This window comes from Bombus huntii, chromosome 6, assembly GCF_024542735.1.
Source record: "Bombus huntii isolate Logan2020A chromosome 6, iyBomHunt1.1, whole genome shotgun sequence".
Taxonomy (NCBI): domain Eukaryota; kingdom Metazoa; phylum Arthropoda; class Insecta; order Hymenoptera; family Apidae; genus Bombus; species Bombus huntii.
Genome location: NC_066243.1, coordinates 11,928,134 through 11,955,511, shown reverse-complemented (window position 1 = coordinate 11,955,511; position 27,378 = coordinate 11,928,134). Strand labels below are relative to the sequence as shown.

Here is a 27,378-nt window from a genome sequence, read left to right as displayed (position 1 = left end):
AAAATTATACGCTTCAAACTTCCTCTCGGTAGTTTTCCTGTAATGCAAATTTCTCTTTTTATCTATGGCACTTGTTACACCGATGATTTTCTAATAATGCAACTATAGCGATCTCCTTGATATCGATCCTGGATCGTGTATCAAAGAAATCTTATTTGTCACTATTAATCACCACCTCCCGCTAACAATTCCGATATTATCAAGGTTAACTACAATCCCCCATTATAGTGGTGTTTTTTATTACACTCTTTACGCGACTCGCGATGTATGTGAATTACCTTGTGCGCTGGCCCAATATCCGAGTTTCGCATCGAAATGTTGCAGGTGTTAGTAAATCGCTTATATAATATGGCATTACTAAGCAGCCACCCATGGGGGCAAGTATTATCGGAGTTTGTCCTTTTCCAAATTACTTTATCGCGCTCGAGGATGTTTGTTTTGGCCTTTGTTGGGGCCATCGAAAGAGCAGAAAATGTCAAAAACAGACCTTCGGCCGGCAAAATCCATCTAAGAGTAATTGCTTTGTGCATTAGTAAGGCCACGCTACGTTATCGCCAACATCATGATGAATTATTTTTTGCTCGAAAATGAACGAGGTGTGGTTATGAAAAGAACTAGACATTCATCGTGGTTCTTTTCCAATGAATTCGATGTGTAATGGCGATATAAGTCATTATACGGTTTGTTTACGGTTCTGCAAAACGAAAAATCTTTAATTGTATATTTAGACACTTTAATGTGATATTTGTGCCCTTTGTTCTACATACGAAATATTCTATTTCATGGAGCGATCCGGATTAACAATTTCAATATATTTAAGTACTGAAACTTGTCGTGCGATTCTTATTACATTTAAATTAAATCCTTGACTAAATACAGGATAGAGCTGACGTCATACGGAACTTCACATCTCACATTCTGTAATACCGACTTCGAAAAATTCGGAGTGTTTCCTACGCCCTCTGTAATTCGTTACGGCACTGATAAGTATAGGAACTTATCTAGGAAAATGATTATTTCTATCTATGTTTCATCTCCATTTGTAGTTACATGTTGCCTATTTGATATTAGAAACTATTTGTACTCTTAAAGTGCATTCATACAGTCTCATGGAAAACAATTACAATCTATATTTTCGAATCGCATGTGATATTATCGATTAGGTATAAAATACAGATAACTACTATACTTGTATGTAATCGGTAACGTTGGGAGTAACATGAAAATGTTATGAGAAATCCTATATGGTTTTATTATCCGCTGTATTATTTATACATCTCCTATACGATTTTATTTCGACAATTTGAATATATGTGTACCTGAAATTCAATTATTAAAAGTTTTTGTCTAACAAAATATATTTACTAATTTCACAGGGTACTTGGTTTCTGGCATACGTTACTGTCGATGCTTTGTGTCACCGGCGCGCTCAGCCAGCGGTTGTCATGGCGACTGGCAATCATCTTCCCCCACTATTTTCGAGCAAGCTCCCTCTGCGTCAGTCGTTCGCGAAGCCTTGCAGGCGGCGGATAGTGCGCAGTTCGCCTATTGGTTGTAGTGTCTATTGGTCTTTTTCTTTTCTACCCCTCTGTAAGAAAAAATCATAAAAAACAACGAGGAAAACGGTGCGCCTCGGAGGCGCTGCCGCAAGTGTACGGTGCCGAATTTCATCACGGTGATTGACTTCGCTGCCGGTTCTTCTCCACACGGTCAATAATGAGGGACATGGCGGGCAAGATCGCCGAGTTGAAGTTCGAGGCACCCCTCGCACGTTTCGAGGAGGAAGACACGGCCAGCTTGAAAAATATGAATCTACTGACAGGTGCGAGGGAACACGCGTGCCGACTTTCCTTTTGCTCTTTCCTGCCCGATTTGTGACGCATCTTACCGTGTCGGACTCTTGTTAACCTCGTTGTGGATCAAAGTTTATCGCGATGTTTTCGAATCGGAATTGTCTCTGTTACGAATGCGTTTCGTCAATTAGCAAAATTCTGATCTTAACGGTCGTTCGCGAAACTGAGAGTCAGTATATATAGAGCTCCGATAATCCTTACTCCTTCTCTATTTTTATGACAATCGATTTCGATTACTCGGAAAGTGGGTGACGATTGTTCGCTTATGAATAGACTGCGGGCATTATTTATGCATCTACGGGAAATTTAAATGTATAAGAATGCGCGCAATATAGAAGAATATAAGAACGCGTTTAAAGAGTAAAACGAATCCGTACAGTTAGTTTCCATTTCTTTGGTTCAGTCTACTAAATTATAAATTTGCATAAACAACATCCGTAGTCTGGTTACGAAACAAGAATGATTTACGAGTAGGGAAACGCGTGGTTTTCTTGCTGTCCTGGGATGTTCTCCTTTACTTTGACTAAAAAAGGCGTTCCAGTACAACGCCAGTGCGGCACTATAAGCGGAAATTTCGAAACCAAAAGAGTTTCTCGGTAGCGGGAACAGGTTTCGTGTGTCTCTCTGCATTAAGCGTGTAAAACGTGCGTGCACGCGTGGTCACGCTCATTTTGCGGACGTGCAAATTAAATGACGAGGGTGGCTTAGTATAGGCAGCGGTGAAGAAGCGACCTTCGGGCGACAAACGCGTAACAAAAGGCTACGTCATGCGTACAATTGGTGTCTAATATCCTTCATATACGCTTTAACTCTCGTATCACTTTTCACGACATCGTAGAACACACATCGTTGGAAATCTGGCCTGGAAACGCCTCCGGGGCTAGAGAAACGCAAATATATGTTTTACGGTGTTCATAGAAAAATCACGGATATTTAATCCTAAAAACATTCGATCCGCTATGCGTCACTGACGTCTACGCGAAAGTACGATCCATCGCGTTTATGTAACTGATAATACACCCGTAGCAAATGTAAATTAACACTCCCACCGGCTATCAGTGGGTGTCTTTACTCTGAAGAATCAATTTCTTTTTCATTCGTTTTACGAGTCTAAGATTTCTAGTATCTAATTATATGCCAATGATATTTTTAAAATTTCAGTTTCAAATTAGCAAACAAGACATATTGATTTATGTAATTACGTATATGTATACAGCGTTTGTAGCAGTATACAATATCCAATTACACAGTAGCATGCAAATGTCAGAAAGCTTTTAGAAGTTGTTCGTGTAATTATTTTAGTGACAGGGAAATGTTAATAGCCTCTCCCTAGCGAGTCCTTTGTGACACTGCCCTCTACATATTATGTATGGGAACAATAAGCCATTCCGGGGTATATGATTTATTGCGTCTCACGCTATCGAAACTTATCGATGTTTATTTTACTCTGAATTGGATTAAGAACGATGACTGATAAATTGACGTGTCACTGTGCACTAAAAGTAGGACAAAGATAGAAGAAGATAATAGATAATATAAATACTGATGATGGTCTCTCTTGTTTGTCATATTTAGAGCAATTGCTGGACACGAGTTTAAACACGAGCTACGGAGAGAATTGTAACGCGAACGAGCCAGCGACTACGCACGAAAATGGTACCGATATACTGCAAGAGGGGACATTCAGCCCCTTCAGCGGCAGTCTCGAGGATCTCGTTAACACCTTCGACGAGAAGATAACATCCTGCTTTCGCGATTACGGCACGAACGTCGAGTCCCTGGCACCCGTGCAAGTACGCACGCAGGAAGAAATTATGAACGAGTGCCAGTAAGTTTCTGGAGCGTCAATCGTTTTTTTTCTTTTTTTCGTTTTCTTTCTTTCTCTCGAATATCCTATCGCCATGGCGTACGCAAATATAAATTTACAAACTATACAGTTTATTGTAATAATCTTGTTTGTCGAATGTAGGTATTACGTAGAAGTTGGTCAGAGTATTTAAATGGCAACCAGTTTACGAACGGTAGCTGCAAAAGGAAAAAGCTTCCTTGATAAGTCAATTAGTACGAGACATGAGATAATCTACTGGTGAATGGAAGATACAGCAGTTCACTTCGTTTCCTTCCTTTCCTTTTATGCATTATCATCGAACGACCTCTTTTTAACGGATCGTCGACAGCAAAAAAGAAATTATAAAGCGCGCAAGTGAAAATTACGTTAGTACGTGCGCGATTGAGAAGTTTCTATTACCCTTGGGTCACGCGATATCTCCGGTACAGTTATACCGGTTTATACGGCCATGTTCGATGATTAAAAAAGTAAAGCTGCTGACGCTGCGTGGCGGCTCCCCTGGTAAATGAATACCCCGAAGATCGTCGGAGTTATCGCATTCAAATTGTCGCGTTTACCTTGAGATATCTATTACGCCTTGCAGCTCTGCGATCCTCGTTATAAAGTAATGATAGTTGCGCCACACTTCTTGTCGAACGGAAGTAATCGTTTACGGTCATCACCGTTACGATATTATATCCCGTGTGAATAATAATTACCGGTCCCATGCTTCGGTATTTCAATGACATCATTCAAGATGCCTACCTATCCCGTTTAATGTAACTTTTTGCAACAGTTTATAGATGGTATAAACGAGGTGCAAATGTTATACCATTACGGTTCTGTTGGTTGTTCCGTCGAGTAATATCTCATATTCCGTTTAAGTAATCTCGTGTTAACGCTTTCTTCGACTCTCGTTAAGACGCGTAAACAGTTTCACTCGATGACTCTGGCTAAACCGATATCGCTTGAACTTGCGTTACTCCTATGGTTTCATTAGGAAGCGTTACAGCTACTTGCACTAAACCGCCAGATTGATACGGTTCAACGGGTATTATACTCTTGTTTTTGTCGACGGTACGTGAATCGACCCCATTGATTTTTTTCTTCCAAGTAAAAAGCGAATGGGTTATGATTCGTACACGAGCTTGATTTACGGACGCCCACTGTGAGTTAAAATTGGAACAAAAAGTGGAGCAAAGTAATTGTATATATGTTGCTGATGGTAATTCAAGGCGTTCGAATTCGTTTAAACGAGACGCCAGCTTTTCGTTACATGTCTGATCCTGAAGATCACGGTATCGATTTTACAAGAAAAGTGTGCCACCATGAGTACTCTCTACGTGACGTTCGCGGCGCGCGTTCTGCAGCTTTCTCTCCGCGGAGTGGACAGACCGCGTAACAAGAAAGTAACTTACCTTCTAATTAGACTATCGTCGCGCGCTGTGCACCGGCACATCGATGCTTGATCGGCCGGTTCCTTCTCGATTTCTAAATTCCACGTAACAAAAGGCGTGCTCTCGTTATTTCTTCTATAACATTTTCTCGGTTTCATCCTCGCGAATCTTTTTTTCTCGGCCATAGTGCATTACGTAACGACGCGCTTCCTCTTTCGGTATATTCCGATAGGAGTTGCTGATCAGACAAATACGTGGTTTCTCCGATAAACCAACGTTTGGAAGATGAGCCACATAGACCATATAACTTTTACTTTTAATATACCCGTTTTTGCTTATTAAGCACGAATTTAATAACTTATTTAACTGCTTGCACGGTATTTCTATTCCCGAATACTTGATATATTTCATTATGCGCGGTACTGACGCAATTAAGGACGAAAATAGCTCGTCCTTTGTGTATTAATTAAAGCAACAGACGTAGAAGAAGAGTTCCAGGAAAAGTCGAGCATCGTGAAAGCTAATTAAAAATAGTTGAAATTCCTGACCGGAGAGACGCGTAAAAGGTTCCAGAGACTCCGGAAGTATATTCTCCGTGAAAAATCGACGCTGTTATCCTCGGTGCAGGTGTCCGACCGAATATATCCAACCATGTAACCACTCGGTGCAGGTGAAGCTCAACGAAGCGCAAAATTGTATCTTCTTCGCTGTAGAGTGTAGAGTAACACGGCGAGGCTCTTAAACTCGTTTCAACTCCGGTTGTGCATAAATTTCTTTGAAGTCCTGCCTTTCTCCAAATTCGTCTAGACGTCCTGCTGCCTTTCATCGCTCTGATGCGGTCGTAGAAGAAAAGAAAATAAACTTATAAAAAAGGCGTCGGTGTAGGGCGCGTAGTCTTTAGGGGCCGGAGCTGTTATATCAAAGGAAAACCACTTTGAGATTGTAACGGAAAGAATTAACTCTCACCCACTAGGGGAGGTCCAAGTGACCCACGCATAGTTCTCTTCGCCTTGTATACTCGTATACCTGCGTATTATGTACCTGCTGCTTAGGCAGGCGCCTACCTAAAATTTTTTTCTTTTATTCCGTTGCTACAGAACTCTAAGGGCGGAGCTGTAGGGGAAATAAATTCCATTCTTTCACGTTGCTTACGTCTACTTTGCTTCAACCATAGTACGTTTATTACAAAGATCCTCTGTACTGGGTAAAGTTTTTTATGGCACCATAGTGGGATCTTTCGACGTCGTAAACCGCTATACGTACATGTAATGAAATTATCCAAGTCGGGAAGCTTAATCGAAGCTTTAATTAAGGATCGTCCGAGTAGATCTTCTTCGAGAAGCATCAGATCGACTGGTACCCTGGTATTTCACTTTGATGGAAACTAAGATCCATCTGAAGTCAATTTCCCGAATTTCAAGAAGCGCAAACGCGAGTACGGTTTTAGATCGAGCATCGACGTATCGAAAGTTGAAGCGTCAGCGAGAAGTCGAGAGGTCAGTGGCCGAGGTTTGCAGAGATCGGACACGTGCACTCGCACGTGTCTCATTCGGCATCGGCGCCGCTTTCATATGCATGCACCAAGCCGGAAAGAATAAACGCATCCGTGCGTGCGTATCCGGTCTATTGTTCGTAATCCAATTTGCCACGAGACAAAGTTCGTCGCTCAGGAATGAGCGTTGTTCGATGGATGAAACGCGTCTCTCCTCTTTAGAGAGCCAAGGTCGTGGCTCCAATGGGTGCGCTCGCCTTTGAACGCGAAACGCGGTAGCCTTCTCTTTTCACCTCCGAAAGACTTTCTCGCCCCACGGCACGTAACTTCCTTTCCTTTTTTTCATGGCCCCCTTTTCAGGCCACGGGTCGTACGTTCTCTTTGCCAGCACTTTGCGCGTAGTCCTCCTTTTATCCTTTTGCAAACAGTTCGCCGTCAAAATCCATAGAATCGTCGATTAGGTGTTCGTGGAATAAAACAAATCTTCGGACAAGTACGCGTTGCAATTTTTCTGGAACGTGCGGTTCAATGGAGTACTTGTACGTTTCGTAGGAAGCTATTTACTGTCGATTAAATAATGGTCATGAGTATAAAAATGGTCGAAGGGAACTCGTGACGAGGGAAGCGAGAAACGTAAAGTAATACGAAAATTCGGGTGCCGGTGGAGGAACGTGTCAGTAACGCGATCAGCGAGAAATCGTGCATCGATCGAATCGCGAAGGGGTGCCCCATGAAAATTTGATCTCTGTGTTTTGTTCGGTCGTTCGTATCGAGCCACCCCTCCGGGTGGACAAACGTCAATAAAGCAGCGCTTGCGCTGTATCAGCTAACCGCGGTGCGATGTTCCTACGAGCGGCGTTTTCTTTCGTGTCCCCTTTCCTTGCTTCTCAATTTATTTATTTATGTCGATGAAGAGCGCACGGGAAGAGGCACGCCGATAATATCGTAGAAATATGTAGCGAAAGTGCTTCGGCTCTTTTGCATTGTAACACGTTTTCTATTGTCTGAAAAAAATAAAAGAAAGAAGATACTGGCAGGATTGCGAGGGATAACGAAACGTTCGTCGTAGATTTTGTTCGCGTCTTATCCGCATCCTGCGCTATTTTATCTGGCTCACTGTGAACTAAGTAAAATAGATTGGATCGCGGCAATTTGTTAGGATAACGAATCGTCGAAAAGCTGCTGTTTTTGCTCGTAAGCTGGTCGTGTTACGCAACGGATAGCGTACGAAGACTGTACAAGCCCCGTCATGGATCATTGAACCGAAGAATGAATTAATAAGCAAGGGGATACACTCGCCTTCCCTAGAATTCAATTTCACTGCGTTTTTCTCGTTCCAGTTAATGGGGAAAAATGTACAGGTCGTTTCAAAAGGGACGTCCATCCCCTTGGACGGGCGTTACTTTCTTCCATGTATTTTCATTCAATTTTAATACATCTTTTAGTATCGTTGTTTATCTTTGAATTATTGCACGCGCCGATTCCAATTTTAACGAATACGAAAGAACCGTTTCTGCTTCGATAACTCATTCGTCGGCAGATCTGGTCGGGTTGTTTAGGCGTTTGTCCCGAATGATGCGACTAACATGTGCGCAGGATGAAGTCACTGCCTTAATGCACTTAACATTAATGAGAAACTCGAGTGGGTCGAATTGACCTCCATTTGTTAATCCAACACCATCGACCGGGCCGCCGTATGTTGCCTCTATTCTCCTTTTATTTCTGAGAACCGCTCGAGCGTTACCGTACGGCAACTGGCTAAATGAGGAGAATAATAAGACCGAGACAAACGAAGTTAATTTGATCGATACGAATAATTACAAGAAAAAATTTGAAGGTTGCCAGCGAACCGTGAAACTGCTGCTGCACTGCTAATTGAGTCTAATCGATTCGTTCGAGTTTAGTTTGGTTCACTCGATTATCCGGTAATCGTAGTGGGAACAAACTTAATTAAACCAACGAATAGAAAATAAATAAGAATAAAAAGACAGAAGAATGAGGACAGAATCGTCTTGCAGATCGTATATCGTATTATCTAATCGAGATTGTTTACAAATCGGAAGTATGAGAAAGGCTGGTTGATAGGATCTCGTTCACGGCTACCGAGTCTATGCGAAAATTCATTTCCCTAGAATGGATGCATTGTTGTCGAAATGAGTTAGACTTTGTTTGCAAGGGATAGAACGACTTATCTGTACGTGTGTACACGACCCGGGAACCGCCTACGGGGAACTAGTGATTCACACGGTATCCCAGAAAACAGAGACTTCGTTTGAACATCTGTCTCCGTCGTCGAATCTTATCGCGTCTTTCGACAAGCATTTAAAACGATAACGCGTCTCCGAGGATGATGCACAGGATGTGTAGGCCTCAATGAAATTTAGATTACGATGTTCACACGATTGTTCTCCGTTCGACAGAGTTCGCTGAGACAATTCGTTCGCGATACGTTGCCGTTACTTGGCTAGTTTAAAGATAGAACAGTTGGTAGCTAGAAATGTGGCACTTTCTTAAACATCCTTGCCCCGAATTTTAATGTACACCATCTTTTAGCAAACGTGCCTTTCTGAAGTCACGTAAGATTATACTTCGCTGTTGATGCCGAGTAATCGTTAAGACTCAGGATGTAAAAATAGCAGTCGCTTGGTCGATTGATGGTTTTGAAACAACGGCAGACGACAATTCAGCGGGAGGATATGAGTCAACTGGTGTCGTGCCTGCGTAATTGAAATTAATAATACGCCTAATGAAATTTAATGTGTCTGGAAGAAAAAAAATTTGCTCGTTATCTCGTCATCTAACGGGGGATTCTCAACTTAATGCTTTTCCTTTTTCTTGTAGAATGTGGTGGACGATTACCGGTACGTTTGGTAACATATTACCAATCGATTGGAGCAAATCGTACGCTAGAAAAATGCACATGCCCGCGCTTAATTTGAACGAGGCTCCGGTTTCACACGAAAGGTAAGCTGTAGTTCCTACAGCAGCGTTTTAAGCAGCTTCTGTACTTTGTTTGCTGCTTTTCTTTCCGCAAGAATACATAGTTGATAACGGATAGAAGGGACATCTCTTAATGTGTTTGAAAATATACAAAGCGCGATCGACGTTTGCAAATTAGACGCTTTCATTTTGTTTGCTATAGACCTGAACTAGAGGATTTAAGTAGCGAAGATGAGGCTGTCGCAACTGATTTGGACATGCATGCTTTGATCTTGTCCAGTAGCACCGATACTCACAGCCCAGAGGAACCGCTTAAGACTGCGGAAGAGGTACTCCGTGAAATAGACGATATAATGCAGGTAAATATACAATTTTTTCAAAAGATAAATTCACAGGGAAAGAGGGAAAAACATCTGTTTTGCGTAGGAAAGTCCGTCGATGGAAAGATCACCGGATTCCGATGGGTCTTTATTGGATAGCGACGAGGCACTGGAGAGGAGCAGAGAAGTTCTGGGCTCTCCGCTGCACGAGAAAAGTATATTTTCATAAGCAGATACGAACCAATAAACAGCATCAGAATGGGCTTCATAATCTTGAATCATGATCGTTTGTTCTAGAGCTAAAACAACTTACCTCCAGCCAACTGACTGAGTTACTCGGGGAGATGGAATCCTTGGTGGGAGCTCTGAGCGAAACTCTCATCGCGGAACTTGCATTGCGCGACGAGCTCGAATATGAGAAAGAATTAAAGAATCAATTTATCTCGTTGTTGTTAGCAGTACAAAATCGACGAAGACAGCATCATGTCACGAGAAAGAGAAATCAAATGCAAAATGGTACTAGTCCTTTACCACAACATAGATCGCTTCAAGAATCTAAGGTAATTGACGGTTGTTTCAGAACGTCGAATTCGTAGGTATAAATTTGAAATATTTCATTTGAATAACGTTGCTTACAGTATTTAACTACCGTAATTCCGTATCATATGGACAGTGGCCCACCAGACAATCAGGCATTACAAGTTCTCATTAAAAGTGAGTATCACTGAATAATTATGCGAATATATTAAACGCTTAACTCTGGTATTTTATTTTGCAGTATTAAAAGCAATTAGCGAAGACAGTCCAACTGTACCTACTTTACTAACAGATTATATACTCAAAGGTAAGTAAAGAAATCTTGAGTTTTTTCAAATAAATGTGTAAATTGAATGTCTAAAAAAAAATAATTCTTATTTTCAGTATTGTGTCCTACTTAGTGAGCGTACCATAAATTCCTCACGGAAATCGATAAAAATCAGAAAGAAAGATATTAATTATTAACGAATACAATTTGCTCTCTTCTTGCCAATACGCTTTCAGCCGTTGTTGTGCCGCATATTCTTGCGTTAAGGCAGGTGATTTTGCTTCTAAATTGTGTCTGGAACTACACACTGTATCGACTTTAGATTCATAGATAGAATCCGTGACACTCACATCTAGTCTTACTTTATATATTATCACGTGTATATTATTTTACATAAGATATATTTCTAATAATCTATGTATGCGCTCTATAAAATACCTCTTAATCGTGTACGACTTATAAAATCTTCATTTTTGTATACGTCATCATGAATTTCGTGACAATTCAGTTTTTTGTAATTTTTTGTACATAAAGATCTTATCGAAATGTGTGAACAAATTTTACTATATTACCGAAAATATTTATATTTATGTAGAAAAATATACCAATTAACTTGTAGATTACAACATATAAACTTATGAATTTAGTATATATTGTTGTAATGCTCATGTACCTAGAATTATCTAGTAACGTATCGCGCAAAAATAAAAACATCTTGTTGCTGGAACAACCTTATGAATCTACACTTGAAATCTGTTTAATAATTACATACAAGATGCCATTGAACACTTTGTGTACGGCAACACAGTTGTTTTACACACATTGCAGATATTGTGTTTGTTGAAATAAAGAAATAAATTGAACAATCTTACTATTGAAAAGTGTTATTTTTATTCATAAGAAGGCAAGTTTTCTTCTGTATAATTCATATTCCTTTTTATTAGTTAAATAGTTTTGATCTTTTTTATCAATTTTCATTTGTGTTTTAATGAATTAAAAATTGTGAAGTATTGTAACCATAATTCGATCACGTGACGAAAAGATGTTCTATTATTATCTTATATTTATTATGCAATATATATATATATATATATATATATATATATATATATATATATATATATATATATATATATATGTATGTATGTATAGCTTATATACTGTATATATATATTTAGGATTTATTAATAACATGTAATAGGATTTAATTTCATTATCAGCGGTGTCTGTTTCGTTATTGTATATTGTACTTATATATTGTAATACCAATTTATACTTATCGATAATGGAATAATGTAAGTAAAAACATAATTGAATGTTGAACACGAGACAGTTACGGTGTTTGTAAGGTTACTTGAAACGTATCCGTAGGAAAATACTTCCTTACAAATTGATTAAAAGATGATGATTACAAGACAATTAAAGGTATGTATTTAATACATGTGATAAATCAGTATTGTGATTACTTACATACGTTATTATTTAAGAGATTTGCTTGTTATTTCTTTGCATAAAACCTAACCTACAAATTGTATAAAATAAAAGAAACAATTTGTAAATACAATAAAACTTTTTTTCCATTTTATATCTAGATACCTTCACTTAAAAATTTATCAACAGTAGCCCTTTTTGGAAGTGTTATTGTTACAGCTACAGGACTTATTGTACGATATGATTTAGAAAACAAAATTCGAAAAACAACAACTTATAAAAAGGCATTGAAATTATTTTATGATCATAAGGAAACCATTAAACATTTAGGAGAACCTATAAAGGAAGGAAGAATAACGCTTCCAGAGTATAAATCTGGTAATATTAAGAAATTCGGTATTAATGTAAAGGGGGCTAACACTACAGGAAAACTATATTTTGAATATCAAGTTCAACCGGATGAAAGTACTGAAATAAAGAAGGTAGAAATTAAATTTAATGATATTGCTGATAAGATATTTGTGATTCATAAAAATTAGTGTATATAATAATGAAATATATTGTATTCTTTTGTTTCTCCCTTATATTTTTGTGGTATTGTTTAAAAGTATACAAAAGTTTGTTATTATATAAGCTTCAAAGGAGGATTGACATGGCAACTTGATTATCTTTAATGTTATAATATCATCAATAAAGATGATTATAATTTATCTAAATGTCTGTAATGGCATATCTGTAACACCCTTTGGAACTTTAAGACCTCTTCTGGTATAACCAAATCCAGCTTGAATTATGTGTATAGCAGCTTCAACAGTTAATTGAATATCATGTTGATTACCAATGAAAGGATTTACTTCTACAAGATCCACTGCATTTAGTCTTTTAGTTCTGTATAATATTTCCATTAAGTGAACAGCTTCTCTGAGTGACAATCCACCACGTACTAAAACAAATAAACTGTAAGAATTAGAATAAAAATTATCTAGGCAAAAGCAGATAATTTACCAGGAGTTCCTGTACATGGTGCTTCTAATGGGTCTAAGGAATCAATATCAAAACTAACATGTAATGATTTTGATTCATTAGGATCTATTTTATTTAGTGCCATGTAAACAACATCATGAATACCTGGACAAAGATATCATTTAATAATTGATTTGTTAATGTTTTGGTCAGCTTAAGTATATAATATTACCATATCTTTCAACATCTTCCATACCAAAAGCAGTAATACCAAATTTTTCAATAACTAATCTTTCATAACGATCAACAGATCTTAATCCAATATAAGCTACATTTCTAATTGATAACCTGTAAATAATTATAACATATTTAATATATTATTTTATCTATTTCGTTTTGATAATATTATTGTAATATAATTACAAATTACATTGGCTGTTGCCAATCCATTCCTGGCAGATGTGGCCAGTAATCAGCCAATTCAGAAGTTAATAATGCTACAGGCATTCCATGAACATTTCCACTTTCGCTAGTTTTATTTGTATTTAGATCTGCATGAGCATCAACCCATATAACAGCTACATTTTCTTTTTCCTGTAATGGTATAAAGTATAATATACAATGTGGAAAGAAAAAGCTGTAATTTTTAAAGAAGTAAATTATACCTTAACATGACCATCTATAGTTCCAATTCCTACACTATGATCACCACCAATAGTCAATACTCGTCGATCATCTTTCAAAATTTCTTGAACTTTCTCAGATAAATAACTTGTACAGCCAGCAACATCACCCAAGTGTGACATGTTATTTACTCCATCTACATTTTTTGCTTTATATGAAATATCACCATAATCTTTCACATCTAACCCTTTTTTAATGTAAGGAGTTACAAAAATTAGATTTTTAGTTTTTAAAACTGTTTGAAATCAGTGAAATATATATTAATAAATACCTAATGATTTTAATTCTCGCACTAATCCAGCTGTTCTAATTGCCTCTGGACCATGTGCTACACCTTCCTTATGCTATATTTATAATTGCTGTATATTATTACTTTATACATTATGTTACTATATTACCATGTACTATAATACCTGTCCTTTATCAAATGGCACCCCAATTATTCCAACTTTGCCATAATTGCGATTTCCAAGTCTGGTAATAACACTTTGTATTTTCTTTAATATATTCATTTTGTATATATGCTGTTTTAATGTAGAATTTAATAAGCTAAAGTAACTGTTTATTGACCTATGCCCTCAGACTGTTGTAATACATATCTGTTGTAATATAGATAACACATGAGATTTACAGTACAAATTATAACATAGTTGTGCAAGAACAGAACTTAAAAAAAACTTAAAAAGTATATTAAATTGAGGATTACTACTTGTCGTAATATTTCGCATTTATTATGTGTAACATTTCTTACAAATGATTTATTATATAAATTATTATTAGATATGTATAATTAATACGCACTAAAAATATTTTTAGTATTTGATAATAATAATACTTATATCACAATTTACAACACGTAAACAAAAAATTTATTCAATAGCTAACAATTAAAAAATTGTTATTCTTAACTTCTTTCTGTGTGCTAAAATTTATTTGGGACCAATCATATTTTCCGGCTTCACCCATTGATCAAATTGTTCTGCAGTTATGCCATTCTTCAATGCTGATTCTTTTAACGTGAGATTTTCTGCATGGGCTTGCTTGGCAATTTTAGCAGCCTGAAAAATATAACTTTTATATTATATTTGAAGACTGTAATAAACCAGTCTTCTTTTAATTAAAAAATTGTAATACCTTATCATAACCAATATGTGGATTTAAAGCAGTAACAAGCATTAAACTTTCGTTCAAAAGTTTACTGATACGATCTACATTCGGTTTAATACCGACGACGCAGTTCTTTGTAAATGAGGCACAGGCATCACCTAATAGTCTTGCAGATCTTAATGTATTTGCAACTATCATAGGTTTAAATACATTAAGCTCAAAATGGCCATTACTTCCACCAATAGATACAGCAACTTGATTACCCATGACTTGGCAACAAACCATAGTCATTGCTTCGCATTGTGTTGGATTAACTTTACCAGGCATAATAGAACTTCCTGGCTCGTTTTCAGGAAGAGATAATTCCCCCAGACCGCAACGAGGTCCACTTCCCAAAAATCGAATATCATTAGCTATCTAAATAGAAATTTTATATAACGTAAAATAACAAATATAGATTTTTTTAATCGAATATTCTTTAAACATACCTTCATAAGCGAAACTGCTACTGTATTCAGCGCACCATGCACTTCTACCATAGTATCTTTAGTCGCTAAAGCTTCAAATTTATTAGGAGCAGTTACAAATGGTAATCCAGTAATTTCTGCAATCTTTGCTGCTGATTTTTCCGCAAAACCTTTTGGTGCATTTAATCCTGTTCCTACTGCAGTACCACCAAGTGCTAACTCATATAATCTTGGAAGAGTATCTTTTACCCTTTTAATGCCATTACAAACTTGTGCTGCATAACCTGTATTACAATTATTTGCTTTTATAAAAATAGTTTAATACATATATTTTAATCCTGAATATTTTAACCCCAACCTGAAAATTCTTGTCCTAGTGTTAAGGGCACAGCATCTTGAGTATGAGTTCTACCAATTTTTATAATATCTTTCCATGCATTAGCCTTTTCTTCTAATGCTTCATGTAATTTTTCCAAACCAGGAAGTAATACCCTGTTAATTTCCAAAGCAACTGCTATATGCATAGCAGTAGGAAATGTATCATTGCTACTTTGAGATTTATTTACATGATCATTTGGATGGACAGGATCCTTTGATCCAAGTTTACCACCAAGTAATTCAATTGCACGATTTGAAATTACCTAAATAGAATAAATAAACTAGTTACAAGTCTATCCAATTATACTTAAATTATTTAATAATGTGTCAATACCTCATTGGTGTTCATATTGCTTTGCGTACCAGAACCTGTTTGCCAAATTACCAGTGGAAAATGATCTTTATAAAGGTCTCCACATATAACATCATCTGCAGCTTTACTAATAGCATCTGCTATTTTTGCATCCATTCCATATTCTTTATTTACAAGTGCAGCAGCTTTCTTTAATATACCCATTGCGACAATAACCCCATACTAAAGAAATATTCAAAATATAAACTAAGAATGTTATATGCATTAAAACTTCCTTTTTCTATAATAAATAATTAGATTTCCTTACAGGCATTCGTTCAAAACTATCACCAATTGGAAAGTTCATTTTTGACCGCATTGTTTGTGCTCCATAATATTTGTCAGCAGGAACCTTTAGTTCACCAAAAGTATCCCTTTCAATTCGAAATTCACCACTGGACTCCTGAAATTACAACATTAAAAATTTATTATAATACTAATGATGAAATTTGTTTATAAAAATAATTTATGCTCATATACCATATTGGGAAGGTAAATTATATAATAGAACTGAATGAATATAGCTTCAAAATGAGTACTATAGCAGTTTGAACAGAGGAAATTGAAGGTCAGTCAGATGAAACCATGTATGTGATAATAGATATGTACTCAGATAGGTTTTTATGCTTGTACAATATAAAATTAAAAAAAAGGGAACACAACACAAAAGAATTATATACATAATTATGTAATATAAAAATGAAATATATAAATATAGTATCTTCCATTATATAAACATAAGGATTTAATATGTCACGTTTAATTAATATTTTCTATAAAATAAAAAATTTGTATCATACCATCTTGTTTCATAAAATTCATTCCACAATCTCTATTTTCATTGAAAAAGTTCCTGTTTTCGTTTTCGTTTAGAGATGATTAATTCGATTAAATGTCAAACGTGTTCAATTGTTATATTACAAATGACATCGTAACATCTCACAAATATGCTAAAAAAATTGTTTATAACAAGGCAGTACATTTTTTGTTTATAATATTCTGCAAAATTATTTCAAGAACTAGTTCTTTAATGATTATGTAAAAATAATGCACGAACTAATTTAAAGATTTTAGACGAGAATAGTAGAAAAGAGTAAATTGCGAGAAAGAATAAATAAAATAATTTAGCTATAAATTTAAAAAAGCGTTATTGAGAAATGATACATTTTTAAGTCATAAGATCTATTTTATATGACATAGTAGTACCTTTTTATTGCCTTTAGAAACTACCGATGTATACAATGACAGCCTTAATGTTAAAAAAGCCGATGATTTCTTTAATTCCAATAATCCATGATTGATAAGTGAACATTTCAATAAACTTAATGTCATTTTAATAATTTTTAACGTCTAGTTTTTTTCAACAATCGTTCCAGAAGTTAAAAAGGATCGAAAGAATAAGTAAAAATGACTGAAAACGACACAAGAGCAGAAGCTCTGATAGAAGTGTGCACTAACGAGTAGCTTGAAAACTAAGCACAAAATATGTTATAGTTAGATAGATTCTACGTGAGCTGAGTGAAGATATCAATTTTATTGCAGTTGCAAACATACAGTCAAGATATTGTGCGCAAATAAATAAGACCGTGATTGGTTTATTTAGTACATTAACTGATTTTAATTAGTTTAATATTATTACAAATAAAAATGTATTCTATTAGATTGCAATAAGATTATTTGGAGTTTATGAAGTGTTATTCTTATAAAAACCGTCTTAGATGTATTTTAATAGAAACATGTAAAAGAAGTAATCGAAAAGTTTACATGTTGGTATTTGAAATTTCTGATTGGTGAGCTACCATCCTGGTTTCCAAAAACATGAACTTTCAAACATACCATATAAACGTACACATGAAATTCTTTTCTTTTTGAATTGTTCTTCTTTCAATTACGAATACAATGTCGACCAATTAATAGTATGTTAATTATCGGCTAAATTATGTAGTATTTTTACTAACCTATTAACTTTCGTCGCCATTGTATTTATGTTATATGTGCGTGGTGGTATTGCGTGTAGTTGAAGTAACAAAATTATGGTGTATTTTTGAAAAAAACGTCATCTAAATAGTAGTCGATAACAAACCGATAAATTTGTGTAACACGGTCTTATCATACTAGTCGTGTGTCAATTGGAACTGGGAATTTCTAGTGATATCGAGAGTAATTATTCAACGATTAAACGAAGCGGTTAACGCGTTTATTGAATTTTAACAACTTTAGCAAAATTTTAAGATTTACGTCTCATGTAAACAGCACGAGAATCTTTACATGTCATCCCGCTTAATGATCCTTATTATGTAATTTATGCAAAAGGGAATGCTATGCACAAAAAATTGTGGTTAAAACTTCGTCGAGTTTGCATTACAAGTGGTGTCTTTCGAAAATGACTGACTTTTCTTCCTTTTCTACTTTTACGAGGTAAGTTAAAAACGTGTTTTATCAAATGCAACATGCCCCGTTCCCAACTTCTATGTAAATAAACAAACGTTTCTTACTACAATTACAAGTTATTTTACGAACAACATGTCTTCCAACTTTTAATTTGATAAAAAATACGTTTTTTATCCTTAACCTAGAATGTCACGAGTACCGGGCTTCTTGTTCTTAAGTAATTTCTAAAATAATTTGAAATCATTGTAGCATTTTAGCATAATCAGTTGTATTTTTTAATTTCTTGTAATATATGTTTAAAATTTATTTAACTGAGATATGAAACCCGACTTTGGTATATAACCATTGCACATAACCGATCTTTAATGTTAGATTAACTTATATTTATTTTTCAATTAAAATCCTGGAAAAAAGCTTAATTTTAAGTTTAGAAAGCGTAATGTGCTTTGGAGAGGCAATTTCTAAAATTAAGAAATTTTGTATGATATTTATTGGTTTTATTTAAGATGTTGTTTAAGTTGTGAGTTAAAGTGTGGTTTAAGTATAATTATCTAAAATAAATGTTTTCAAAAGTTAATTATTGTAATCAAGGAACAAAATATCAATAAGAATTTTACGAGCAAAAATAATATTATTTTTTTTTGCAAAGTTATATGATGAAATTTTACATTAGTATGACAAATATTATTGCAAACAAAGAATGTTTTTGTATATTTATTGGATGCAAATTAAATTTTATGTGACGGAATCACATTATTCTATTAAATTATAGTTTAGCCATATTGTTATGAAAGATATAAGCAATAGTCTTATGGGCCCTCAAAAGTTTAATAAAAGAAATAAAAATAAATATTTGAGTATTTAAGAATTATTTTTATGACTATAAATTTTAGTGTATTTATGAATTTGCAGGGTAATCAATAAAGTATTAAATTTTGTAAAATGTACTATTAGAACCACTTTTGTGATACTCAACAATATTTATTGTATACCAACATATGTAGTATGGATGACATTATTGTTCCCTGTAAAAGTTTATCAACCACAAGTATATTGGAGAATCGAAGGATTATTTTTCCATTGGCTGTTAGCAATGGTATCCACGTGGACTTGGTCTGCAGGTTATGATAGTGAGTATACAAATAATTTATATATTTAATTAAAATAGCATTATTAAAATAATACTGAAATAACAAATAACATTTAATTTATAGTAATAGAACAAGGTGATGATATACAAGAAATTATTAGTGAAAGAACATTAGTGATAGCAAATCATCAAAGTACTGGTGATGTTCCTATACTCATGACAACATTTAATGCTAAGCCAAATGTATTACCTAATCTAATGTGGATTATGGATAGGATTTTTAAATTTACTAACTTTGGTATAGTTTCTATTTTACACCAGGACTTCTTCATTGTATCTGTAAGTGATTATAGATTTGTTAGTTTATTAATAATATCTTAAGTAACTGGGTTACTTTATTTTTGATGATATTTTGTGTTAGGGTCGAAAACAAAGGGAAGGGAGTTTAAAAAAGCTAGAAAAGCATTTAAAAGAAGCATATATTCCATTGAGCAGAAAATGGATGGTTCTCTTCCCAGAAGGAGGATTTTTATGTAAAAGACGAGAGACATCACAAAAATATGCTAAAAAGAATAATTTGCCAATTCTTGAAAATGTAACGTTACCGCGAGTAGGAGCAATGCAAACTATATTTGATACGATTGGTCCATCACAAGAAAATAATACAGCAGAACAACAATTGAACAGTAGGCCAAGTAAATAATTTTATAGGAACTGTAGTTTAACTTAAGTTCTTGTTTAATTACAATATATTAAGTAACATATGTATTGCTAATCTGTATAAACTTTTTATAGATATGACGGCAGCTAAACCACAAATCAATTGGATTCTAGATATAACGATAGCATATCCTCAAGGTAAACCACTTGACTTACCAACAATTATAACTGGTTCACGACCACCATGTGAAACAGTATTATTTTACCGAGTTTTTCCTAGCTCAGTGGTGAGTTTTTTAAATATATGTAGACCGTCACTCATTCATATTTTCCATGAGAATATTTTATTACATCATTGATTTTAGGTCCCACGAGAACCAGAATTATTGTCTAAATGGTTATATGATAGATGGGTTGAAAAAGAATCACTTTTGGAAAACTTTTACAAGTATGGATCATTTCTTGGCACTCAAGCACCTGTCAATGAAGGTTCTAAAATCCATCAGGATCCATTGAGATTCCTAGTCCTTCATTTATTTTTTATAACATCTAGTTATATACATTATAATATGTTTACGTATGTACTATCTTGCTTTTGGTAAAGCGTTTTATACTATACAAGAAATTACGTTCAGATACGTAAGTAAAATTAAATTGTAGTAAAGTAAAAATATTCCTGCCTCAAATATTATTCTTGATGTTAACTAACAAAACTAACGGATGTATGGATTGTCAATTTCAAATGAATGTTTGTAATCTAATTATGCCATAGGTAGTGAATTGCAAGTACCCGTTTCGTTACCATTCAGGTTTAATCGTCATTATTTGCCTATTTTGTTGATGGTACGAATATAATTTCAAGTATGCTTCATATTACAATAAGTTATCAACAACTTTATGAAGGACTGGGATCTCCAAAAATATTAATTTGAGACACTTATTTGCTGCTATTTTTCCATATTGACTTCACAACAATAACTTACAGTTCGCGGTATAGTATAAAACGCTTATATTTGATAAACAAAATTAATAATAATAGTTCGTTAATAAGTTTATTTTACTTGGATAACTAGTAATTCAAGATAATATCAGTCTATTTTATTAAGTATCAACGCTTAAATTTCTGGATATATAAAGCTTCATAATATTTTGCATGAAATACTATTACGTTTTAAAAACGATTCAAGTTTTTTTTTTATAATAAATTCACGATAAAATTACACTTCAATATTCATATTGCCTATATAAAAGAATAATTTAATGTTTGTTGATTCAATTATAATATCTAATGCTACTAGTTGCATGATAGTTTTAAAACATTCTCTATTGATATAAATGTTATCTTTTTATTTGTTCATTTATTATAAATTGCGAAAATGTATCTATATTTGATTATTTGTCTGGAGGACTTGGCAGCATTTCAGGCGATTTTCATAGTATCCTGCACGTATGTTTTGTAATACGATATCTTAAATATTATCTTGAAATGGAATTGCGAAATGTAATAGTAAATTGTTACTGCTGTTTTGAAGCAGTGATAGTAAATACCATTTCAAAGAATATCCATTTATTTGTGATACATGATAAGAAAAAAGTATTTTTCAATGCGAAGTCAATCATATAAACATAATTTTTTAAATTACATACTAGAAAACTTATATAAGTTCATAACTCTATGAAGAAGTAGATGTGAAATTTGACGTAAATTGTTTTGAAACTTGGCAGAAATAAAAATAAAATAATATCTTTGGAAATCTGTCAAAATAATTAAGGTGTGTACTTTATTGTTAAACTTCAACCAATAATAACGCTGTTCAGTGAAAGAAGACGATACGTCAGCCGTGCCTTGTTCCTACGGACAAACCTCAGTGTTAATTGTATATACGCATATGCAAATCTCATGCATAATTTTCATAGTCAAATCAACGCCTACAATTAGTTCTTAAGATATTCATATTACATCACTTTATAAAGGAGGAATTTTGCATGTATGTAGAAATAATAGAGTTATTAAAGACAGATTTTTAATGCTGCCTAATTGGTTATTGTAAAATAAACGTATAGTCCAAATCGAAAGCAATTTCTAGACTGATGGATCAAAGAAGTAATTAGCCAATGCACACACAAAATAAATATTCCTTGTCATGGAATAGCTGTAGTAGTTAAATTTTGGTTATGATTATTATTAATGGGAAATTTTTAAAATGTAACAAGTTCAATAAGATCAATGTTGATATCAACTGATAGACATAGATATTATTTATGTATAAAAGATTAAGTTTTTATAATATACGATTGCGCGCATGAAAACACGGAAATTTCGAACACAAATTTATATGAAAGTGTGTTATTAAAATATACTATTATTCCTGACATCTTTTGCATTTGATTGCATTTAATATAAAATATGTAGACACAAACTATCTTCAAGTATCTTATAGGCAGTATCATGATAGGAAAAAATGATCAAATCAAAAGAATTTAGATTTGCGAATTCACTGATTTCTTGTATCCTATTTATGTCATAAATGCATTTTTACTTGATAAGATGATAAAACGCTGTTATTGTTTTATTTAAGAGAATACTTTAAATCATGATGAAATCTCTAGTCTTGGTAGCAAATTTTAGAAACGATAAAACGAGGTTCTAAATATGTCACCAATTGTACTATAAGGGATTATTAAATTTATGAAAATAATTTATGTTTTTGCATTACGAAAACTGCAGTACGTCGTTTAAAGTTATTCAATTAAAAGAAATAAAATTAACTATATTGCTAATAAAAAAAAAAGGTTACAAAATATACATTAAGATTCTGCTAATACTTAATTGTAATGTAAAAATAGCATAAATAAGTTCTTATTTATGTTTAAGAATATAGAAAGGAAACAAAACAAAATGTAACATAATGCTAATTGCATAATAACGTATTTACTCCATTATAAGGGCCAATATTTTCGAGATATTTAGCCACATTAGATTTAAAATAAAACATATAGTACAATAAAAATTAAAATGTCAAGATTCATTAATAATACAAAATGCTGTAATTAAAAACAATGTTGTATTTATTACAAAATATATTTATAACTCTATGGTTATTACATTAAGCATTTATTTCTGTGCTGTGTGTGAATTACAAAGCATATTGTTGAAACCTACCACATTTTATACAGCACACTCTCTAACAAAATATCAGTATGAAGAAGAAAACTAAATAATGAAGAACTGGTTGTGTTTGCTTGTGCTTTAATTTTTTTACTCTTAGTGCTTTCATAAAAGTATTTCTATAAGAGGCATTTATATTTATTATATTTCAAACAAAGCTTTGTTATTATTACAATATCAAAGCGTGTTTTACATATTATTACCTTATATTCTTTTTTAAAGATATACATAAGTAGCATTTAAGATTTGTAATGTTATAGATAAAATAAAAATATCGAAGTTGAAGACTTTACAGTATATACTGATATTTGCAACATTAGTGTCCTGTATGAAAGGTGTTTAGAAGCTTTGATTTTATACTTGTACATTGCATACGGTTTTTTAAAAAGTATAAACATATAGCTAAAAAAGTGTTTAACTATTTTTTCAGAAGAAAGTCATTGTAACAATATCCGCGAAGGAGATGTGTAACGCTCAAAAAATGATAGGTCATTTCTGTGCAATGCACGAGGCAAATATATTACACTTGATATTTGTATCATAAAAATGTTTACACAATTTGCCGTGTTTTTGACTGCATCTTAGGTATGACTGCATATTGATATTCATAAATATTATATAAAAACAAATGTAAAAAAGATGTAACTTAGCGTAAGTCCCCGAAATTTTACAAGAAAATACCTTGCTTGTATTCTTTTCTTATAAGAACTTTAATAAAATTGTTTTTAAATTACGTATAAAACTTTTTTTGCATAATTTAATTTGTTATTATATTATTATTCATTAATTTATTTTTCCTTTGATAAAACGTTTTTTAATGAATCATGCGTACTGAAGTAGAATGAAATTTTGAAATTCCACAAGGTGGTGCAGTGGCGACGTATGGTGTCAGATGAATAAATTACACTAGTCGCATTTACTTGATCTAGGTCTGAGCAGATCTGAGCTTGGATTAGTTTGGATTTAGTGTCTTCCTGTCATAAATCACATTTATATCACGTTCATTTACTTAATCTTTTATTGCATTTAAAACATGACGACTCTTAGGCCTTTCACATGCAACGATTTATTTAAATTTAACAATGTGTGAGTATCGAAATATGTATTTATCCATTGTTAATATTGTATTTAACCTAAATATACAATTTTGAATAAAAACAGTTATTTATTAACATTTTTAATTATTCTATTTTTTATAGAAATTTAGATCCACTTACGGAGACAGTATCCTTTAAATATCTTATACCTTATTACGTTTGTTGTTTAAAATAAACATATTTATTTCCTACACAATTTTGGTATATATTTTTCTTAATTTTAAATTTGTTAAAATTTTACTTGGTAAAATTTTAAACTAGTATGGACTTTCTTTTTATACACACTATCTAGCACATTGGCCAGAGTATTTTCAAGTAGCTGAATCGCCAAGTGGAGAAATTATGGGTTATAGTAAGTTTCTTTCTTGTATCATATAAGATACTTCTCCTTGATAGTGCATTATAATTAATATTAGAAATTTAAAGTTATGGGAAAGGCAGAAGGGCAAGGAGAGAACTGGCATGGTCATATAACAGCTCTTACAGTTTCACCTAATTATAGGAGATTAGGTTTGGCTGCAATGTTAATAGAATTTTTAGAGAAGGTTTCAGAAAAGTAAGTTTAATATAACATATTTATTTAATATTAACATATATATTCTATGTTTCAATGTATTTTATATTGTTACAGGAAGCAAGCATATTTTGTAGATCTCTTTGTAAGAGTTAGTAATAAGGTGGCAATCAAAATGTATCAACAGTTAGGATATATTGTTTATAGGACTGTTTTAGAATATTATACTGGAAACCCAGATGAAGATGCTTTTGGTATACAAATTACTGTTACTTTTGTAAACAATTGTTTAAATATAAATTGAATATTCTGTTCTTTTCTTTTTTCAGACATGAGAAAAGCACTTTCAAGAGATGTAAAGAAAAAATCAGTAATACCATTAACTCATCCTGTAAGACCTGAAGAAATAGACTGAATCTATGAATATTATGATTATGTATATTGTTAAGGATTTAATCCAAAATATTTGATAGATTTATAAGAAGCATACAAATTGTATCGTATGATAAGGTTTTTAATATATACAGTAAGTAAATAAGTCTCTCAAAGTGTAGATCCGAGCAGTTTATTTCTCTTCCTGTACAATAGTACAATGCTTTTCGCTCACACCGCTCGTGCCCTTATGCGTCGTTTTATGCGAATAAATAATAAATAGAAATGTAAGGTGGTAGGCTCAGAATATTTTGTAGACAGCTAGACGATCGCAAGAAATTTCTACCACGATTGTAGCCTTTATCAGCTGCCCTCTTCTCATTCTACTATATTTAGAAACTTAAGACTAAGGTGATATTTACAGATCAGTGACTCTTTTTTACTGCATCATGATACAAAGGTGCTAAGCACCTAAATAGTAGCATTTCATTGCGTATTATAAAAATTAAAGACAAAATGTCGTTCTTGCATATCTTTGTACTGCTCCCAGTAATCTGAGGTTTCTATCGTTTTTATTTTATATAAATCTTCAATGCGCTAAACAAAGCCGTGCATAGAGTTACTTTGTCTATACTGCTCAGAGAGGCACAGTCACACTCAGCCTATCTCAGGAATTATAAAATTATAGAAGTCTTGTACATATTGCACGAAAGCCCTACTTTTAAACTTTTATTTATTTCTGGATACTAAAGAGAAGGAAGACATTTGCTAGTTATGTAGGACACGTCAAGCGAGTACAAAACTTCTATACGTGACGGGATCATCGTTTAATTAGTACAAAAATGTTGCACGTATGTTACCGCAGGAACGATACTAATTATTAAAGAAAACGCGTTCCCATTACATCTATTTGGTCGTGTCCTTATAAAACGAACTTATTTGCTTAAACATTAAATAAATATAAAATATGAGACTAGCTGTTATCAAAATAACATGATAATGTGTAAGTTGCATTTGTCACTTTCCGTACAAAGAATTTTTTTCTTATGATTGAGCTTAAATTCAACCAGACTTAAAGTTAATACTGTCTGTACTTACTGTCACCAATCAACCATATTTCTCAAATTAGTCATTATAAAATATAAAAGAAGTAATTAGTCAATGCAATAAAAAATCGTGTACAACACTTTTTAAATTAAAACAGATCATTATGTGAATAATGTAGTGATCGAAGGTAAATTTTGAATTTACAATGACAGTAGGTACAGTTATTACGCTTGAAATATCTTTATATTTGAAAAATCTAAATACTTATATCCATGTGTTTTTATTTGCACTGCAAAGCAATTGCAGGCTCCTCGTACGTGTACTGCGATCGATTTGGCAAGAAATAAGAATTTCGTCGACATATTCTCACATTAAAGACAAAGGTATCGCTGCATCACTCACTAGACTTCTAAACATCCATTAACTCCGATTAATTATATACATATGTGATACATCACTTCTGCATCATTATCTTACGCTAAACGTTTTGAATTTGGTATATAAATACGGTAGCAAAAAGTTTCAGCACGATGCCTTAGCTTTTTTTAATGAAATTATTCGATGTAATTTCAGACATACTAATTTATTTTAGGCAGTGTTGCAAATCGTTTTCGATTAATTTCAGTCACCCACGTTTAAATCGCGTTAACGTGGACCACAGAGTTTTGCATGCTGTCAGGTATGTACACAAAAACGTTGTCTGTCAAGCATCATCTCTAATTTACACAAAACGCAACTAAAATCAACTACAGCGCACACGTTGCTGAGCGTCGTCCAGTGTATCGTTTTACGCAAATTCTTACAATACAGCCTGTAGTACCTTCGAATATAAAGTTAGTGCCTTGGCAGGATCAGACTTTCATGAACGAAGTGCCGTATTCCCCTGCTTTTTTTTCCCAATTCGATTGACCAGTCTTTTTTTAAGGTCTTTGGTGGTCTGGCGTCGACTTTAAAATATCTGGTTGCGTTGGAAGACAGCCTGAACCTAGTTCAATTGTTATTCAATCAGTAAAAACAGAGA

The 27,378-nt window shown here is 33.6% G+C and overlaps 7 protein-coding genes across 24 annotated transcripts in view; 4 read left to right on the top strand and 3 right to left on the bottom strand.

Annotated features, from left to right (window-relative positions):
* The first annotated feature begins 1,488 nt into the window (after positions 1 to 1,488).
* Positions 1,489 to 11,506, top strand: LOC126866527 (fasciculation and elongation protein zeta-2). Its single transcript, XM_050620215.1, has 9 exons — positions 1,489 to 1,822; positions 3,429 to 3,681; positions 9,412 to 9,534; positions 9,713 to 9,869; positions 9,937 to 10,045; positions 10,128 to 10,390; positions 10,469 to 10,544; positions 10,609 to 10,674; positions 10,752 to 11,506. Exons 1-9 carry the CDS (start codon positions 1,717 to 1,719, stop codon positions 10,766 to 10,768), a joined length of 1,170 nt encoding a protein of 389 aa, XP_050476172.1. The 5' UTR covers positions 1,489 to 1,716; the 3' UTR covers positions 10,769 to 11,506.
* Positions 11,507 to 11,788: 282 nt separating this feature from the next.
* LOC126866536 (uncharacterized) lies at positions 11,789 to 12,776 on the top strand. Its single transcript, XM_050620234.1, has 2 exons — positions 11,789 to 12,060; positions 12,228 to 12,776. The coding sequence occupies exons 1-2, from the start codon at positions 12,037 to 12,039 to the stop codon at positions 12,603 to 12,605; spliced, it is 402 nt and encodes a 133-aa protein (XP_050476191.1). The 5' UTR covers positions 11,789 to 12,036; the 3' UTR covers positions 12,606 to 12,776.
* LOC126866530 (arginase, hepatic) lies at positions 12,765 to 14,285 on the bottom strand. The gene is made up of 7 exons (XM_050620221.1): positions 14,127 to 14,285; positions 13,985 to 14,057; positions 13,695 to 13,900; positions 13,460 to 13,623; positions 13,262 to 13,377; positions 13,072 to 13,194; positions 12,765 to 13,009 (listed from the first exon to the last, which is right to left on the bottom strand). The coding sequence occupies exons 1-7, from the start codon at positions 14,223 to 14,225 to the stop codon at positions 12,774 to 12,776; spliced, it is 1,017 nt and encodes a 338-aa protein (XP_050476178.1). The 5' UTR covers positions 14,226 to 14,285; the 3' UTR covers positions 12,765 to 12,773.
* Positions 14,286 to 14,419: 134 nt separating this feature from the next.
* Positions 14,420 to 17,494, bottom strand: LOC126866524 (fumarate hydratase, mitochondrial-like). 3 transcript variants are annotated; one of them, XM_050620207.1, is made up of 7 exons: positions 17,224 to 17,494; positions 16,286 to 16,420; positions 16,000 to 16,200; positions 15,646 to 15,928; positions 15,309 to 15,571; positions 14,848 to 15,237; positions 14,420 to 14,771 (listed from the first exon to the last, which is right to left on the bottom strand). In XM_050620207.1, exons 1-7 carry the CDS (start codon positions 17,347 to 17,349, stop codon positions 14,643 to 14,645), a joined length of 1,527 nt encoding a protein of 508 aa, XP_050476164.1. In that variant the 5' UTR covers positions 17,350 to 17,494; the 3' UTR covers positions 14,420 to 14,642. The 3 variants fall into 3 exon arrangements, with proteins under 3 accessions (XP_050476164.1, XP_050476167.1, XP_050476165.1); XM_050620210.1 differs by lacking the exon at positions 17,224 to 17,494 and adding an exon at positions 16,818 to 16,842; XM_050620208.1 differs by lacking the exon at positions 17,224 to 17,494 and adding an exon at positions 16,498 to 16,614.
* Positions 17,495 to 17,555: 61 nt separating this feature from the next.
* LOC126866526 (acyl-CoA:lysophosphatidylglycerol acyltransferase 1-like) lies at positions 17,556 to 24,060 on the top strand. Of its 3 annotated transcripts, none has more exons than XM_050620213.1 (6): positions 17,556 to 17,807; positions 19,321 to 19,538; positions 19,623 to 19,837; positions 19,920 to 20,184; positions 20,294 to 20,445; positions 20,524 to 24,060. In XM_050620213.1, exons 1-6 carry the CDS (start codon positions 17,704 to 17,706, stop codon positions 20,758 to 20,760), a joined length of 1,191 nt encoding a protein of 396 aa, XP_050476170.1. In that variant the 5' UTR covers positions 17,556 to 17,703; the 3' UTR covers positions 20,761 to 24,060. The 3 variants fall into 3 exon arrangements, with proteins under 3 accessions (XP_050476170.1, XP_050476169.1, XP_050476171.1); XM_050620212.1 differs by having other exon boundaries at positions 19,920 to 20,193; XM_050620214.1 differs by lacking the exon at positions 17,556 to 17,807 and adding an exon at positions 17,814 to 18,435 and having other exon boundaries at positions 19,920 to 20,193.
* A 165-nt stretch (positions 24,061 to 24,225) lies between these two features.
* LOC126866535 (N-alpha-acetyltransferase 20) lies at positions 24,226 to 25,491 on the top strand. Of its 2 annotated transcripts, XM_050620232.1 has the most exons (6): positions 24,227 to 24,413; positions 24,527 to 24,551; positions 24,686 to 24,776; positions 24,851 to 24,980; positions 25,056 to 25,192; positions 25,268 to 25,491. In XM_050620232.1, the coding sequence occupies exons 1-6, from the start codon at positions 24,361 to 24,363 to the stop codon at positions 25,351 to 25,353; spliced, it is 522 nt and encodes a 173-aa protein (XP_050476189.1). In that variant the 5' UTR covers positions 24,227 to 24,360; the 3' UTR covers positions 25,354 to 25,491. The 2 variants fall into 2 exon arrangements, with proteins under 2 accessions (XP_050476190.1, XP_050476189.1); XM_050620233.1 differs by lacking the exon at positions 24,686 to 24,776 and having other exon boundaries at positions 24,226 to 24,413; positions 24,841 to 24,980.
* LOC126866513 (uncharacterized protein CG43867) overlaps positions 25,488 to 27,378 on the bottom strand; it is a 98,968-nt gene continuing 97,077 nt past the window's right edge. For all 13 annotated transcript variants that reach the window (XM_050620163.1, XM_050620162.1, XM_050620164.1 and 10 more), the window contains one exon: positions 25,488 to 27,342. In XM_050620163.1, the coding sequence (XP_050476120.1) occupies positions 27,278 to 27,342 (65 nt within the window). In that variant the 3' untranslated portion in view covers positions 25,488 to 27,277. The remainder of the gene's footprint in view (positions 27,343 to 27,378) is intronic.

What these genes read in the sequence shown, in the direction of transcription:
- LOC126866527 (XM_050620215.1), top strand. Translation starts at nt 1,717, where the DNA reads ATGAGGGACATGGCGGGCAAGATCGCCGAGTTGAAGTTCGAGGCACCC. An exon ending in GAAATTATGAACGAGTGCCA is followed by an intron (nt 3,682 to 9,411) that starts GTAAGTTTCTGG and finishes TTTTTCTTGTAG; the next exon opens with AATGTGGTGGACGATTACCG. An exon ending in GATCGCTTCAAGAATCTAAG is followed by an intron (nt 10,391 to 10,468) that starts GTAATTGACGGT and finishes CGTTGCTTACAG; the next exon opens with TATTTAACTACCGTAATTCC.
- LOC126866536 (XM_050620234.1), top strand. Translation starts at nt 12,037, where the DNA reads ATGATGATTACAAGACAATTAAAG. An exon ending in TGATTACAAGACAATTAAAG is followed by an intron (nt 12,061 to 12,227) that starts GTATGTATTTAA and finishes TTTTATATCTAG; the next exon opens with ATACCTTCACTTAAAAATTT.
- LOC126866530 (XM_050620221.1), bottom strand. Translation starts at nt 14,225, where the DNA reads ATGAATATATTAAAGAAAATACAAAGTGTTATTACCAGACTTGGAAAT. An exon ending in ATGGATTGGCAACAGCCAAT is followed by an intron (nt 13,378 to 13,459) that starts GTAATTTGTAAT and finishes AATTATTTACAG; the next exon opens with GTTATCAATTAGAAATGTAG. An exon ending in GGAAGATGTTGAAAGATATG is followed by an intron (nt 13,195 to 13,261) that starts GTAATATTATAT and finishes ATCTTTGTCCAG; the next exon opens with GTATTCATGATGTTGTTTAC.
- LOC126866524 (XM_050620207.1), bottom strand. Translation starts at nt 17,349, where the DNA reads ATGACATTAAGTTTATTGAAATGTTCACTTATCAATCATGGATTATTG. An exon ending in TTTCTAAAGGCAATAAAAAG is followed by an intron (nt 16,421 to 17,223) that starts GTACTACTATGT and finishes TTGTAATTTCAG; the next exon opens with GAGTCCAGTGGTGAATTTCG. An exon ending in GCAATATGAACACCAATGAG is followed by an intron (nt 15,929 to 15,999) that starts GTATTGACACAT and finishes TATTCTATTTAG; the next exon opens with GTAATTTCAAATCGTGCAAT.
- LOC126866526 (XM_050620212.1), top strand. Translation starts at nt 17,704, where the DNA reads ATGAAGTGTTATTCTTATAAAAACCGTCTTAGATGTATTTTAATAGAA. An exon ending in AGGACTTCTTCATTGTATCT is followed by an intron (nt 19,838 to 19,919) that starts GTAAGTGATTAT and finishes ATTTTGTGTTAG; the next exon opens with GGTCGAAAACAAAGGGAAGG. An exon ending in GAGTTTTTCCTAGCTCAGTG is followed by an intron (nt 20,446 to 20,523) that starts GTGAGTTTTTTA and finishes CATTGATTTTAG; the next exon opens with GTCCCACGAGAACCAGAATT.
- LOC126866535 (XM_050620232.1), top strand. Translation starts at nt 24,361, where the DNA reads ATGACGACTCTTAGGCCTTTCACATGCAACGATTTATTTAAATTTAAC. An exon ending in TTAGAGAAGGTTTCAGAAAA is followed by an intron (nt 24,981 to 25,055) that starts GTAAGTTTAATA and finishes ATATTGTTACAG; the next exon opens with GAAGCAAGCATATTTTGTAG. An exon ending in CCCAGATGAAGATGCTTTTG is followed by an intron (nt 25,193 to 25,267) that starts GTATACAAATTA and finishes TTCTTTTTTCAG; the next exon opens with ACATGAGAAAAGCACTTTCA.